Raw genomic sequence first — 14,256 nt, 5'->3', positions numbered from 1 at the left:
GATCTGCGTTTATTCCTGCCCTGCTGTTTTAACTGTTGATCTCTAAATGAAAAGAATTTTACTGAGCACCATCAGTCTTCTTTTCTTCCAAGAAGACTTGACACCATGAAGGCTTCACCAAATGCAGTTGGGGGGAGAGGAAGCATGAAACTACTGTATATTAATTGTGTGTGGAAAAGGTTCACTGTTTTACTCTATTGTATTGTATTGTATATAAAGCACCATAGAACATCATCAGAGTTACTGCGGTGAAAAGGTGCAACTCATACTGTGATGAGCATAAAGAAGAAAACAAAGGCAGGATCTGGAGGAGGACATTGGGCGTGATTGGTCTCCTCCGGTCAGTGGCCCTGGGAGCAGAATGCGACCAACCCTCAAGGACCTTTCTGACCCTAAAATCTACAGAATGATCCTGCATTCCTCTTGCCTTGGAAATAAAGGCCAGCGCAGAGAGGTGTCCGGCAATGGTTGAAACAGAAATATTTTGCCCTTTTAAATATAACATAAACTGCAGCAAATGTGAAAGAGGAATCGGCCATGCAAGAGGCAGAGCGCTGCCAGCTCTGAACGCCTGGAATTTTCCAAAGGAACGCTGATACGCTCTCTGAGTGCTGGGAGCAAGAACAGAGGCTATGGCGGCCTCAATTTCTATTTGCCAAGGATCCACAGGAAAAAAGGTACCGGGATCGGATCCTGAGCTGCTCCAGGTGCTAATTCCCGGAAATGCGCCATCTGTAAGCGGGAGAGAGCATCAGCAACGCTATTCTGTATTCATGCTGAGCTACAAATAAGATATTAAAATGTAAACATTGCATGCACCAGGCGCATCACACAAGGAGACTTAGAAGTCTGAGCATTGACAACGCACACTGTGGACAAATTGTCGCACCAAAAGCGTACAGTACAATTTTTAAATGTGCCAGGCCATATATATACACCTACCACAATTGGAAAAAAATTCAAAAATGTCATATTGGATGTGATACCCGAAGTCTGCTACTGATGAGGCCATCATTCAGCGCACCATTGAGATCTAAAAATTACACCAAATCCCAATCCACCAGTAGCATCAGAATGTACCTGAAGCTCAGCTTCCAAGAGTAAATCCTCACGTCAGAAGGAGAGGCCATTAAAATCATCCAAAAAGGTGAGCCACATTTTGAGATCTTCCCGCATGCCAACTGTGACTCTAATAAAATGAAATCTAGAGTGCACTCCCTTCATGGCGTCACAGAGGCGCCGAATGAATGCACGACCTGGGGAAATGACTTTAGAAGCAAAGACTAAATGCCCCACAAGCTCTTGTAACTGAGCAAGTGTAATCTTTTTCAATGCCAAAGCAGACCGAAGTTTCTGCCGCAGGGTGAATAATTTATCATGGGGGAGGCTGGAAGACTGGTCCTGAGTATCCAAAGAATTCCCAAATATACAAGGGAAGTAGTAGGTCCCTCAGACTTTTCAGGGGCTAAAGGGATGCCCAAATCAGTAGTTAAATCTTCAAAAGTCCACATCAAATGTAGACATTGAGAAGTGCCTGCGGGGCCCACAAACAAGAAATCATATAAATAATGAACAGAGGAGGAAGAACAAGCCCTCCTTCTTAAGGCCCACTCGAGAAAAGTACTGAAAGCCTCAAATGCAGCGCAGGACACTGAGCATCCCATCAGCATTGCCCTATCCACATAATACTGACCCTGAAACCTAAAACCTAACAAATCAACATCGTCTGGATGTACTGGGAGCAAACGAAATGCCGAGTTTATATCACATTTTGCCATCAAAGCACGCTTACCAGCCTTCCTGACTACCTTAACGGCCTCAGCAAAGGAGGTATAACTAACTGATGAATAGACTGATGGAATGCCAGCATTAACTGAGGCACCCTTAGGGAAAGACAAATTATGAATAAGGTGATATTTACCTGACTGCTTCTTGGGAACTATACCAAGAGGAGAAATCCTCAAATTTTCCAAAGGCGGATGGGGAAAAGGGCCAGAAATCCTATTGGCAACTATCTCTTTATTCAATTTAGCCAAAATTACCAGGGCCTTAGTAAGGACAGAAGGCTGATTAACTGAGGAGGTGGAAACTTGGGGGCCCACAAAAGGAATACAAAATCCCTCTGAAAAACCATGCCAAAGGTATTGAGCGGCCTGTCTATTGGGGTAACTATTCAACAATCACGCCAGGGGAAGCAACTTAATAGGACTACTGGCCTTGCGACGTACTGCTACTGTTGCCAGACCCACGTTTAGATTGCTGCTGTTCCCCTAATCCCTGGCAAGACTGGCGGGCTCGCTGGCAGGTAGAGCTGGGGTGAGAACCACTGCATGCTCCACAGTCATGTCTGAACCTACATGGGCGTCTGTAACATCATCCGGTGCTGTTAAAGGTCCAACAGACCTAATGGGGTTGAACCTGCGGCCAGTCTTGGCCGAAACCAGAGGCTGAAGTCTGCCCATGCACCAACAGATGTCCACTATCCGCACGATCACCTAATGAAGGTCTGGCTGAAGTCATAGAACGCAGCCATAGACCTGGATGTTCAACATCCCAACGAAGTGTTGGGTCTAATGCCACCCTTTGTCTAAAATTCTTGTCATACCGCAACCAAGTGGTGCCAGAGAATTCACGAAAGGCGTGGTGAATGATATCCTCATATTTAATCATGGACACCACCCTAGTCGGATACGCCTGAGTCATCACACCCATATATACAGTAAATGTATTAAGCCAATTGGGCCATATGTGGTCAACTTTCTTTTTTATGACCACCTCCTGATCATTCTGATCTGGACTCTCTTTGGATTTTGTCTCCAATTCATGAAAGAGGGGAGTAAATATATCGATATACTCCCCACACCAATTTTTTTCTTTCATGGCATGCAATAAATGATTACCCAATGGCAAGGAAGTGTCACCCTGTGGGTAAACACCCAGAGGCAGAGGCAAGGAAACAGCAGGTTGATTAGATTGAGCAAAAGATGGCTGCCATGGAGTTACCACCGCAGCAGGCCATGGAAGCTGAGGCTGCTGCAGAACCAAAACGCCTCCCATATAAACTAGAGGTTGTGCGGCACCCTCCTATACCTGAGAAGCAGCAATCTGGGTAGATTGCTGCATATCCACACATTGCGCCTGTACCCTTGTACCTACAGTATGTGTTGGTGCAGACCACTCACCTGTGTAGGCTGCTGGGGATGCCACTATCGCAGGAGGAACAACCCCAGTAGATGTAGTAGGTAGTGTTTGACTTCCAGTTGGTATAGAAAGAGAGAGCTGTCCTTGAACACTAGCACGAGTAGGAAAGTAGGAAACTGGTAGGAAAGAGGAAGATGAGGCCTCAAGTGCATCAGGTGGGCAGGCCTGCACTGACTGGACCGTAGACTCATCACTAGGAGCAGCTGATTCAAGAACACGAATCCTGGAAACCAAATCAGAAAGAATACGAGATTTAGGTGCCTTAGCAGCCAATCGTGCCGATTTCTTACCTGAAGGGGCGGAGCTTGGACCCGCTCCCGGCTCCACAGGATGTTTGCACTCTCTCTCAAGTGCCTCCACCCTTGCCACCAAGGCACGAATTGTTCCCATATCTTCTCCTTCATCAGAAGACAGGCGCTCCTGTTGCGATGGAGGGTGTTTAGAAGTTTGCTTCACCACCCAAATGCCTTTTTTGTTGAACCTTCTTGGGTGGCATGGTGTAATTTTACTACACTTCCACTAACAACAACAAGATCAATAAATACTCACTGGAGACAAGTCAACAGAAAGCACTTTAAAGATTGCCCAGAGACTATGGCAAAACCAATTAAAATTATAAAGAAATTATATCCCAAGCAGCAAGCCAAATGACCAAAATCAAATATATAAGCAGGAGGCCACAAGGCAATCAAACAAATAGAAACTACCCAAAGAAAAAAGGATATGGGGGGTATATAATAAGGGGAGGGGCAATATCAATCAGTTATTTATTATTTAAATATTTATTTAACAAAATTTACTTTATTCAAAATATCAAACAGATAAACCACTTCCAAACAATGAGAACCACCAATGCACAATCTGCCCACAAACCACTGGAATTTGCTCCCAAACTTGTACCCTATGCCAAGCAGGCAAAAAGGAGCACAGAATTAAAGCAGCAGGTGGAGGCAAATTAGGCACAGCAGCCCTAACCCAGCAAAGTGGCTGTGCAGGCCTGACTAACCTCGATGCTCAACTGATGAGCAGGGAAAATTAAGGGGGGGGCGACTAACTAAATGGCGTGAAAACAAAACCCAACAAGGAACAAACACAACTATAACGAGCAGGCAATGAAGAAACGAAACACAACACAGGGATAACGAGCAGGCAAGATTAATCAAAGCTGGCTAAATGCCCAGCTAACTGGCAGGGAAAAGGGGATGAGGAAGGAACACCACCACCGTTAATCCCCCCCCCCCGAGCCAATTAGCTTAGCTCAAAAGGCTGGAAGCAGCACGCGGCTGTGAGGCGGGAAATGCCGCAATCAAACCTCGTTACACTAATTCAGTCAGGAGGTAGAGAATCAACTGGTGAGCAAGGAAAGGCAACGATGAAGCACCAGGCAGACGCTGAGCAAAGCCCTTATGCACATGCAGGAATAAAGCAGCTGCCGCAAGGCAAAAAAGGCAAGTTCTAAGGGAGGAGTGGTCTTATATACATCCGCTCTATCCTTCACCTGATTGGTAGAAGGATAACACCTGGCTCATTTGAAACCTTTGAGAACCTTCATGAGTCTTCTCCAAAATGAGGGTGATGGCAAACACGCCCCCGCAAAAGGCGGGAATGCTATTCTGTGGAAAAAGCACATCACAGGGGCACACAGGAGCTTTTTCTGTATCAAGTTTTTTCTGTAACTCAGAAGTTTCAAAACTTTGTAAAACTCCAATAGATGGTCACCATCTAGTATTTCAGGTTATCAGAACATTTTAAAATGCTTTGTAGAAAGAATCATACATCTAGGGAAGAGTTGCTCTTTGCCTCATCGCTGAAGCCAGAACTGTCACTGATATTGGTGAGAAAGTCAGAGAGGGGGAGGGGAGCAAAGGATAAGGCAGAATGCACAACGGCAGTGGCCATAACATGAGAGTGAGAAGGAAGGGGAGTAGAGGGGGCAAGTGGTGGTTTAAAAGAATGGGAGAGGTCTGAACAGGTTGGGAAGGAAGGAATATTGAGGGTTTGGTTTTGAAAAGTCTTAACAATGAGAAATAGCAGAGATGGGTGCAACACAGACACTAACACCAAAATGCTAACACAACAGAGCCTTTCCCAAATCCCTTCTTAACTGTACTCAAACCCAGAGCTTGGAAAAGTTACTTTTTTGAACTACAGCTCCCATCAGCCCGATCCAGTGGCCATGCTGGCTGGGGCTGATGGGAGTTGTAGTTCAAAAAAGTAACTTTTCCAAACTCTGCTCAAACCTTGTTTCAAAGCACAACCTTTTTCCTGTCATTTTCCTGTCATTCCCTGCTTGCTCTACTCAAACCTCTGCCACTGTTTTAAAAAGCATTTTTCCTCACTGTCCCTCCATCCTTGGTTTAATCAAACCGCTGCTGTTGTTTAAAACCACTGTCTTCCTCTCAGTGTCTCAACATCCTTGTTTTACTCAAACCTCTGCCATTGTTTAAAACAGCCATTTCCCCCACTTACAGTGTCCCTCCTTTCTCAGACTTATCTGTCTTCCATCCCTCAGCTGCCTCAGGTTAGAAAGATAAAGGATGTGGAGCCCTCAAGTATTGCATAGTACCTTCACACAATGTATTTCACTCCTGGTACCGCTTGTTGTCTTCAACATGAAGTTCCAGATTCAAAGTAGTAATTTAGAACAGGTATTTTATTAACAAGCAAACACCCATATATGTACAATATGGAACATAATTTTCTCTAACTGACCAAGCTAACTGACAGGCTAGCTCTTAAGATTCTATTCATCTTAAAGATACAGTAACATATATAATAATGAAGTGTGTGTGCAAAGAATGGGAGGAAGGAGGAGGCATGGAAATGTGGGTGGTCTGGAGGGGAGGGGAGGGGAGGGGAAAAGGGGAGTGCAAATGGGTTGCAAAGGAGGGAAGCATGGGAATAGGGTGAAAATGAAAGGGGGTACAAAGGGGGCTGCAGAATAGGAGGGAATGGTGGTTTTACTGGTTGGAAGGTAAAAACGGTACTAAGAAGTTGCAGTGTGGAAGGAGGAAGATTCAGGAGGTTACCATGGGAGTGTTCTGTGTGCAAGGGGGGTACACAAAATAAGGGGCAGGGGAGGCATGAACATGGGAGTTAAGGTGGAAAAGGGTGCAAAACAGGGCTGCACAATAGAAGAGAGAAGTGGCTTCAGATATGGGGTTGGGAATGTGAAAAGGGAGCTTAGCAGTTGCATGGGGTGGAAACAGAAATATTTAGCTAGAGGATTATTGTGGGGGAGTGGAAGGGGGGTTGGCAAATGGAATAAGAAGGGGCACAGCCCCTAGCTCAACATATTTGTGTTTAAAAAAAAATCTTGTTGTACATAAATCACTGTGGGAACCTTTTGTGGAAAAGTGGTACATGAATATTCTAAATAAAGCACAGTATTGTCACTATCAAGTCTGGTAAGCATGGACAAAATGGTCATAGAAAGTAGTTGGTGAAGATAAAGGCACTTTACTACATTTTAAAAATATTTATATATGCAGAAACTATAATTTACATGGCATTTAAATATAAAAGGAACACAATAATTAGAAAAAATAATATATCAATGAAGCCATCCAGTATAAAATTTATGTGACTCAAGATTCAAGTTTCTTAGTGTGTATTCTGTGATGGTGTACATGATATATAATAGCAACTGTAGTTTTTTAGATTAGGATCATGCTGGAAGGACTGTGGGCATGTGTTTAAAGATGTGAATGTAGTTTATTTTTGGTTCATTCAAGTGGAGGGAATTGTATTGCTTAATTTTTTATTTATTTTCCTTATTTTAATTTATTCCATTGGAGGGAATCTTATTTTTCATTTTATCTTACTTTGCTTTTTGCCTCACCCACTTCTACCTTGCACATTTCCACCTTTGGCTCCACCCATCATTGGAATATGGCCCTCAGAAGTTTGGCCATGTTTGAACCAGCCCTTGAGCCAAAAGAGGTTCCCTACTCCTGCTTTTAATAGAAGAGGTCTGAAGGGATGGCCAAAGCTCTTTGTGGGATTTACCCAACTAAATATGTATCTGCCCACCTATGAAATCTAGGCCTGTGTCAGGATCAGAGAACCTGACATCAGTTTTGGGTCTGGCTTTTTATTTTATTTTTTTAAGGAGGAATTAAACTAACAGCCCTCATGCATTGACTGTGACATTTCACGCACGTACAGAGTCATTTGAGAGCTAAAGCGCTTGCAGAACTTTCAAAACTAAGCTAGTATCACTTAACCAACAGGATAATAGAGCGGGTGAGGATTTGAAGCTTTTGTTGACAAACAATAGACACTGATCCATACAAAATATAGACTAGAAGCCAACAGACTGATTCGGAATAGAATTTCCTGGCCTTAGAATACAGATGGACATTTCAGTTTACAAACAGGTCAGGGGAAGACAACTGGCTGTATGCATGCATAAAGTCACTCTGGATCCTGAGAACACACTGACCAGGCATTCTTCTGACTAGCAATACCAGTTGGTTTATCACATTGGCAGAGCAGAGTGCAGCTCCAAAGACTCCCAGGCCTTACCCGGTAGATCTTGACATAGTATATATAATACAACGTAAGACAAAGGCAATAAAACAAAAATGTACAGTGATTATTGTTTTTGCTTGCTTTGGTTTCATTGCTTTTATACTTGCTGTTATTTTTATTGCTATTTATTTATTAACTGCCTTCTATACAAGTGTCTCAAGGTGTTGTTTCTTATAGTTGTTTCTTATGCAGATAACAACCAAGTTAAGAGAAGCAGGAAACACAAAGAATCAAATTAATCCTTTTCTTGCATTAACTGCTTCTTTTTCCCTTAGGGTTTGTGCACTTTTAATTTGGCATTGATTTCTTAATGATTATAGCTTCAGGAGATGAATTTGTGTTTCTTTTATATGTCCCATGCATAACACTTCCAGCTTAAATCTCTTCAAATTTCTGTACTTCAGAACAAACTTTGTGTAATGAAATGTACTTCAAGCTTCCAGATACTAGTAGTTCTCACTATGCTATATATATATGTATATTACTCATTGTCATCTTATCTGGCATCTAGCCAATGGGTGAAATCCTCCTCCTGCAGTCATTATTGTTACAAGAGTAGAGTAGTGAGGCAACCACTGTTGCTAAGTAACTGAACTTGTACTATTGATTATTACCCTCACATTGCATAGATGGAAGAAAACAGCTAACAGCTAACCCAACTTTCTGTCAAGGGTGCATTTTAGAATTAGTGAGGAGAGAAAAAAATCAGTTAGGAAGATTTTCACACAAAGGTTCAAAGGCCTACTCATGTATTCAAGACTAAAGTGCAAAGAAAACACCAAAACACTCCAACCACAGAGCATTTTAAGTGCATTTGTTCTGGTTATTTGTTTATATACCACAGAAATCACAGCAGGGTTTCTTGTGATACCTGAAGGCTAACTTTCATTGATGTCTGATGAAGAGGACTGTAGTCTACAAAAGCTTATATCCTAATAAATTTGTTAGTCTTTGAGGTGCCACAAGACTCTGTTGCTTTTGCTGCAACCAATTCCCATGACTATCCCTCAGGAAATGGCAAAATGTATTATGGTATATTATCAATACTGATTTTTACAATATCAATATAGGTCAAACTGTTAACTCCCTTCTTGTAAACAAACAAATTAGTGTGCCTTTGGCTGCATAGCTAGAATATGAGCTAATACTGTGTATAGCAATGGTCACTCATTATAAACAGCTGGGCAGAGATAAAAAGGTTTCTCCGGAGAATAATCACATGTTTGTTGATACCTAGGAAAGAAATAATCTTCTGAAGGAATCAGGTCAGTGTACTACACATTTTGATAACATCCGGATGCATTGCAAAACTATAATGTGGGATACATAGGAGTAGTTTGAAGACTCTTCAGCTAACTCTGCTGATGCAGAATGCAGCAGCCAAGGGTTTGACAAACACAGGAGAAAAGAGATAATAGCTGCCTTAGGTGTCACCTTCCACAAGTTGGAAGGCAAAGTTCTGATGTAGGAGAATTATTTCTCCTTGGGATCTTTTGCTGGGGGTCCTTTAAGTAATCAATGACACAGGCTTAAAGCAAAAAGGTAGGCCTTTATTTCTACAAGCATATGCAGGGTCAGTCCTCCAGAATGTCTGCAAGGAACTGCAAAGAGGTGTGGTGTGCACATATCTTTTATAGAGTACAGCATGTGACAATGATTTAACCAATCCCCCAAGTTTCTTCCCTTGTAACATAGGTTTCCTCCCTCTTGAAATATTTCCAACTAGCCAGATAGCTTTATTAAAAGGAGTTCATGGATATTCATAATCAAACAGATACCTCCCATCCCCATTGTGTTCACTGATGTCAATCTGTCCCCTTGGCTGATATTACCACTATTCTACTGTCATATATTACTGATGATCTTGTACTGTTCTGAAACCAGTAGGTAACCTACATTCCATTCTTTTCATGGCTCCTGACCAGTCAAGCTGGTCAAGAATATCTCTTAGGATGTTGCAACATGTTATTTGAGTGATACCATGATTTCCAAGCTAAATCTGGCTCTCCCTAGAGTGACTGGCAGTTTCTATGTGAAATTCTGCTTATAACTACTTTGCTATAGAAAATGATTAATTTTCAATCACCATATTATAACCAAAAGCCACATAATATAAAGAATATAATATAAAGAATGATTAGGGAACACAGTAAAAGAAAAGGGGTAAATGGCAGCCAGCCACTCTCCATCAAACACAGAGGGAGCAGAAAGGTGCCCCACAGATTTACTACATTTATGGAGTAAAATTATACATATCATGCTATTATAAAAACTGAATATCAAACTAAAATTTTATCTTGTCTTCCACTTTGATTCCATTATGAAGATTTTCCTTAGCTGCTCTATAATATCAGAAACCTGATTTCCAAAATCACAAAGAAGAGGTATATTAATCAAGAGATTGCAGGCATTGGGTTAAACAATACTAAATTAATGGCTTTAGCCATTCTTGGCACAGAGAGATGCTAAGGAATTTGCAGCAAATTGAGCTTAACCCTTTTTCTGCTTGTCTGTACACACAGGCCTGCTTTTAATGCCTGCTGTGTGTGACTAAGGGAAAGAAATCAATTTCTAATTTATCAGTTTTCAAGGGCCCAAATTGCCTGGGGCCAGGACCCCTTAAGGGGTTCTCCATCACTGAAGTGAGGAGCCTGTTGTACTTATGGAGGCTCCATACTACAGTTGCCAGGTCAGAAGCATCCCAAACCCTAGTGATGTCATTAAACATGATAAATTAAGCATCAAACACAATTGCTTGGAGCATACCAAACAAAAAAAATTCTCTGATTAGAAATTAAGATAGAAATCTTAGCTAAATGAGGGTGTTTCTAGGTCCAGGTGAAGTAGGGTTGCCAGGTCTATGGCCTGAGACTGATGCTGTGTCTTTAGGAGAAGAGGTCAGCCAAGTGCAGGTGTTCTTGCAACTCTGTAATGGGAAAAAACACAAGGTGGAATTCTCCCTCCCCCCTCCACAACTTTTAAAGATACAGAAGACCTCTTGGAGGTCGGTGTAATATTTGCAATCCAGGTTACATTTACCAGACACATGTAGTCTTTCTCCAGATTAGGATATTAATCTGGCATTTGAATGCTGAAGTGGTTCAGCTTGAAAGGCTTTGTATGTTTTTAAAGACATTGCATTAGCCTGTGCTCCTGTGTCAGTCTTAAAGGTCACATATTTGTGATCATTAATGAGAAGATCCACACACCATTCATCTTCCAGAGCTGTAGAATTCAATGTGCCAATGAAGAAATCATGAGCATTTTTAGTTGTATCTGCTGCTGAGAACATTTGTCTGCCTTGAAGTTTTCTATCTCTAGTTTTACACATTTTAGCAAAATGATTAAGTTTGCTACATCTTCTGCATTCCTTCCCATATGCAGGACAAACATTTATATCACGATGACTGATACCACACTTATAGCAGGCCTTTGCTGCTACTATAGGCGTCTGTGGCATTTCCTTTTCTTGGGGGCTGGTAGTAGTGCCAGGGCTCCATTTGCTCTGAGGCTGGCTTACTTTTGGCTTTTCAAAGGTACTTTTGCCCTGTAAGGCATCCATTTGTTTTTCTGTTGCCCCAAAAACTTTCATCTGTTTTGCAGCCACTTCTTCTGCCCTGCATATATTCACTGCACACTGAAGAATTAAATCACTCTCTCTCAGTAACTTGGCTCTCAATCTGTCTTTCTGAATGCCACACACTATGCGATCCTTAATAAGAGAATCACACAGCTCCCCAAATTCACAGGTCTGAGCCAAAAGCTTCAAATCAGTCACATATTGGTCTATACTTTCTCCTTCACTCTGTATTCTAGTGAAGAACCTGTGCCTTTCATAAGTAACATTTCTTCTGAGCACACAATAAGTTTTAAATTTATTCATCAAAACTTGAATTTTATATTTATCTGCATCATCATCATCATCAAACTGGAAAGTATTAAATACCTCTCTTGCTTCTTCACCTGTCACATGCAGAAATAATGCTGACTGGAGTCTCTCATCTTTCTTATCTGCTCCATTTGCAATGCAGTACAATTCAAACCCTTGCTTCCATCTTCTCCAGTTCTCTGCTGCATTTCCTTCGAACACCAACTTTCCTGGAGGCTTCAGCTGGTCCATTTTTCACTGCCTTATGTTTTTAGGTAGTCTTCTGACACCATGTAATATTTGCAATCCAGGTTACATTTACCAGACACATGTAGTCTTTCTCCAGAGTAGGTTATTAATCTGGTATTTGAATGCTGAAGTGGTTCAGCTTGCAAGGCTTGGCAACCAAGAGGTCTTCTGTATCTTTAAAAGTTGGGCAGGGGGAAGGGAGAATTCCACCTTGTGGTTTTTCTCATTACAGAGTTGCAAGAACACCTGCGCTTGGCTAACCTTCTCTTCTCCTAAAGATACAGGATCAGTCTCAGGCCAAGAACCTGGCAACCTAAGGTGAAGTGATGGGATCATATCTTCTCACCCGTTTAGAGAGCTTGGGTAAGGAACATTTAATCTAGCCTGCTTGCTTCTGGCAAGAAGGGTTTGTGCCTTCAGGCCAGGTCAGTAACCAGAAAGCCATTGTAGGAAGAAGGAAGCCTAATGTTGTGGAAATGTTAGATGGAAGTACTCAGGAGTAAAGATGGATGCCCCTGAAGGCTGCAATTCTAAACACACTTACTAAGGGACTAAGCCCCATAGTACTCAACAGGACTTACTTCTGAGTAGATATTGTTAGGATTGTGCTGTTGGTAAGACTTGACTAGGGATCCTCTGCAACATATCCATATCAAAGCAGAGTTGACACCCCCCTGTCTGGAATACCGTGCCTGCCTTTTAACATGACTGCTCCAAACTTCTTTACAGACTTGACCCTTCACTGTAGAGACAGGTTTGAGAAATGAGTAAGAGTTAAGAAGATTCTCTACTCTTTCCTGCCTACTCTGTGGGCTGCTATAAACTCACTTTGACAGCTAACCAAATTCCAGTGAGTAATAATTGACACAGAGAAAACACACATGGTTTGGTCTACCTTCACAGGCAGTAGATTGGGAACAACAGCAATGGAAGCCACACTTCCCAGTATGTGAATTCTCTTTTACCACTATTGTGCAAGAAAGAAACCATCATGCAAATAACAGGGTGCATCATCAGCAGGGCCGGCTCCAGCCTGCCCCGGGCCCCTCCGCTCCCTTTCCGCAATCTGCAGCACGAGCCGTGGATTGCAGGACGAGCTTCTGAGCTGCCTGCCATTCCCCTCTTCACCTACCTTTCTCTGCTGTCTTTTGTGGCTGCGCACACAGGGTTGCCATCTATCAAGATGGCGGCTGAGGTTTCCATAAGGGGCTGAAGCTTCTGCCACCATCTTGGTTGATGGCACCCATACATGCTATGCAAGTAGAGCTGCGTGTCATCAGCATACTGGTGGCAACGCACTCCAAAACTCCTGTTGACCGCACCCAGCGGCTTCATGTAGATGTTAAAAAGCATGGGGGATAATACTGACCCCTGTGGGACTCCATATTGGAGGACCCAGGGTGCCAAGCAAAACTCCCGAAGCACTACCTTCTGGAGACGACCCGCCAAATAGGAGCAGAACCACTGCCAAGCAGTACCTCCAACTCCCAGATCAGCAAGTCGCCCCAGAAGGATACCATGGTCGATGGTATCAAAAGCCGCTGAGAGATCAAGGAGAATCAACAGGGTTACACTCTCCCTGTCTTTCTCCCGACAAAGGTCATCATACAGGGCGACCAAGGCTGTCTCCGTGCCAAAACTGGGCCTGAACCCCGCTTGAAATGGATCTAGATAATCGGTCTCATCCAAGAGTGCCTGGAGCTGATCCGCAACCACTCTTTCTAGGACGTTGCCCAAGAATGGAACATTCGCTACCGGCCTGCAATTGTTAACAGTTTCTGGGTCCAAGGAAGATTTTTTCAGAAGTGGTCTCACCACCGCCTTCTTCAGGCAGCCAGGGACCACTCCCTCTCGCAATGAGGCATTAATCACTTCCCTGGCCCAGCCGGCAGTTCCAACCCTGCTAGCTTTTATCAGCCAAGAGGGGCAAGGATCCAATGTAGAAGTGGTTGCACGCACCTGTCCAAGCATCTTGTCAACGTCCTTGAGCTGCACCAATTGAAACCCATCCAACAAAGCATGACCAGACTGTGCTCCGGATACCTCATTTAAATCCACTGCTATAACACTGGAGTCCAAGTCCTGACGGATGCGAGAAATTTTGTCCTGGAAGTGCCTAGCAAATTCATTACAACGGGCTTCAGATGGATCTATCATGTCCGTAGGGCCAGAATGTAACAGCCCTCGGACAATCTTAAAAAGCTCCGCTGGCCGGCAGATAGAAGATTGAATAGTGGCGGGAAAATATTGTTTCTTTGCTGTCCGCACTGCTACTAAATATAATTTAGTGTAGGCACGTACCAGTGCAAAATTGCATCCATCAGGAGTTTGTCTCCATCTGCCCTCAAGCCGTCTCCTATGCTGTTTCATCGCTCTCAGCTCTGGAGTGTACCATGCAGCTGTAT

General features: G+C 43.0%; 2 protein-coding genes across 8 annotated transcripts in view; one reads left to right on the top strand and one right to left on the bottom strand.

Annotated features, from left to right (window-relative positions):
• The window catches only part of ROBO1 (roundabout guidance receptor 1), a 1,232,929-nt gene that overhangs the window by 157,921 nt on the left and 1,060,752 nt on the right, over positions 1-14,256 (top strand). Inside the window, exon 1 of one of the 7 annotated variants that reach the window (XM_061627947.1) lies at positions 8,912-8,999. The exons of 4 other annotated variants lie outside the window; for them this stretch is intronic. The gene's annotated coding sequence lies outside the window, so the exon portion shown is untranslated. Of the gene's footprint in view, positions 1-8,911; positions 9,000-9,324; positions 9,346-12,134; positions 12,215-14,256 lie in introns of those variants that run through there. 2 more of the 7 variants (XM_061627950.1, XM_061627946.1) reach the window with 2 other exon arrangements.
• LOC133385914 (uncharacterized) lies at positions 69-4,094 on the bottom strand. Its single transcript, XM_061629501.1, has 2 exons — positions 3,183-4,094; positions 69-732 (listed from the first exon to the last, which is right to left on the bottom strand). Exons 1-2 carry the CDS (start codon positions 3,589-3,591, stop codon positions 182-184), a joined length of 960 nt encoding a protein of 319 aa, XP_061485485.1. The 5' UTR covers positions 3,592-4,094; the 3' UTR covers positions 69-181.

Source organism: Rhineura floridana, chromosome 5 (genome assembly GCF_030035675.1).
Source record: "Rhineura floridana isolate rRhiFlo1 chromosome 5, rRhiFlo1.hap2, whole genome shotgun sequence".
NCBI lineage: Eukaryota > Metazoa > Chordata > Lepidosauria > Squamata > Rhineuridae > Rhineura > Rhineura floridana.
Note: the sequence above shows the minus strand (reverse complement) of the source record. Positions and strands in the feature narration are given on the sequence as shown.